This window comes from Etheostoma cragini, chromosome 15, assembly GCF_013103735.1.
Source record: "Etheostoma cragini isolate CJK2018 chromosome 15, CSU_Ecrag_1.0, whole genome shotgun sequence".
In the NCBI taxonomy this organism is placed as follows: Eukaryota; Metazoa; Chordata; class Actinopteri; order Perciformes; family Percidae; genus Etheostoma; species Etheostoma cragini.
In genome coordinates this window covers 743285-745077 of record NC_048421.1, presented here as the reverse complement: position 1 = coordinate 745077, position 1793 = coordinate 743285, and the positions used below count along the sequence as shown (strand labels likewise).

General features: G+C 45.6%; 2 protein-coding genes across 2 annotated transcripts in view; one reads left to right on the top strand and one right to left on the bottom strand.

The window, feature by feature from the left end:
• The window catches only part of LOC117958237, an 859617-nt gene that overhangs the window by 186262 nt on the left and 671562 nt on the right, over nucleotides 1–1793 (top strand). The gene's annotated exons all lie outside the window — the stretch shown is intronic.
• The window catches only part of LOC117958075 (serine/threonine-protein kinase TAO2-like), a 21562-nt gene that overhangs the window by 315 nt on the left and 19454 nt on the right, over nucleotides 1–1793 (bottom strand). Inside the window, exons 19-20 of the mRNA XM_034894327.1 lie at nucleotides 1108–1290; nucleotides 4–147 (exon numbers count right to left, since the gene is read on the bottom strand). Coding sequence (XP_034750218.1) covers nucleotides 4–147; nucleotides 1108–1290 — 327 coding nt within the window. The remainder of the gene's footprint in view (nucleotides 1–3; nucleotides 148–1107; nucleotides 1291–1793) is intronic.

Sequence of the window (1793 nt, the reverse complement as noted above, 5' to 3'; positions counted from 1 at the left end):
GGCCGGGATGCCGCTCAGCGCCATGTTGCTGAAGCCGAGGCGCATGCTCTCCGAGTCGAAGGCCTCGATCTCGTGGGCCTGGCGCTCCAGCAGAGTCCGGATCCGCTCCGAACGCTCGTTCTGCAGCGAGAGCATCTCCTCCTCGATCTGACAACACACGTTCACACGGTTAGAGACGGAGTCACAACAACAACAACAACAACAACAGCAGCAGCAACTGGAACCGATTCCCTGATCTGTCAAACCACAGGAAACTGCTCCTTCTCTGGTTCCTACATCGGGAGATTTGATAATTTTCTTACTCATTCATGATAATAATTTATAACCTTTTTTCCAACTTCAAATTTTTCCCAATTTCAAGTGTTGTCCCCAAAAGGAAACTTATCAACATCTGTTTCGTATAAAAAGATAAATTTCTCTGTTTGTTCATCTCTCTTCACGGTTATCGCTGCAAAATGGGACAAACTGACCATCACATGTATAATATATAATAGATCAATACTTGGCGCCTGTGTATCGATACAGTAATAGATACAGTCAGTTCTTCGGTATGGTATTACCAGCTGGTTTGGGAATTTGAAAGTGAAATCTAAAACCCAGATTTTATATCTGTTTAAGACGGCAGGTAAAATTATGAGAACACCTGCACCCCTCAACCCGCAGGAGCTTTCTGAACAGGCAACAATCAGGCCGGCTAAGACCATTCTGTCTGATAACTCATGTTTTGTTCTCACAGTTTGAGCTGTTGAACTCAGGAAAGAGGGACAGGGTTCCTCTGTGTAAATATAACAGGTAAAAAGACTCATTTGTCCCACTCGCAGTCAAGCTCATTAATGAGCAGCGATGAATGTATGACTGAATATTTTAATGTATATCTGTGCCTCGAGTCGCCCGCATGTTGACTGTACATTTGTCTTTTAATTGTTTTTAACCCTAAGCTTGTCCTTGTGTCTGTAACTCTTGCAGCACATTAAGTTACTCAATGTCCAAAACAAATTTCTCCTCAGGGAGACCAATAAAAGTACTATGACAGTATTGCCACTGAAAATATCGCAATACTAAGCTATGTCAAGCTGATGGGACGGTGTTTAAGACGGGCGCTCCTACCCGTTGCTCCAGCAGCGCCCGGCGGATGGAGACCCGCTGCTCCAAGTCCTTCACCTCGCGCTCGTGCTGCGTGTCGGTGTGGATCTTGATCTTGCTCTGGTAGGCGTTGAGCAGCTCCAGCTCCTGCTGCAGCTGCATCCTCAGCACCTGGTACTCCGCCTCCTGGGTCTCGTCCAGACGGAGCTGCGGGAGCGGACAAACGGGGACGAGAGTCAGCGTCGCAACAGCTCAACGCGCTCAGACAAATGAGATGGTGATGTGACGGTTTTAAATAAAAAAAAAGGTTGCATGGCATGAAAATGTCTCGTTATAAGGTTTTTTTTAACGTTAATGTGTGTCCCCCCCATACTGCCTATACCCCCCCCGTGGCTGGAAGTGGGGCAAGGTGTACACCGAGTCCTGGGTATCCTGCTCTGCCTTTAAGAAAATGAAAGCTCAGATGAGCCGATCTGGAATCTTCCCCTTATGAGATCATAAGGGTAAACGAGACATTTGAGGACGTTGTCTTGTTATGAAATACTAATCCACATTTTAGAGACCAAACAACTCACACATTAAACTCACAACCCACAAATTAAAGGTCCCATGGCATGAACATTCACACAATAATACAGTATTAGGGACCACTAAGGTCTATATAAAGAGACTTCAGTTACAGTATTAGGGGACCACTAAGGTCTATATAA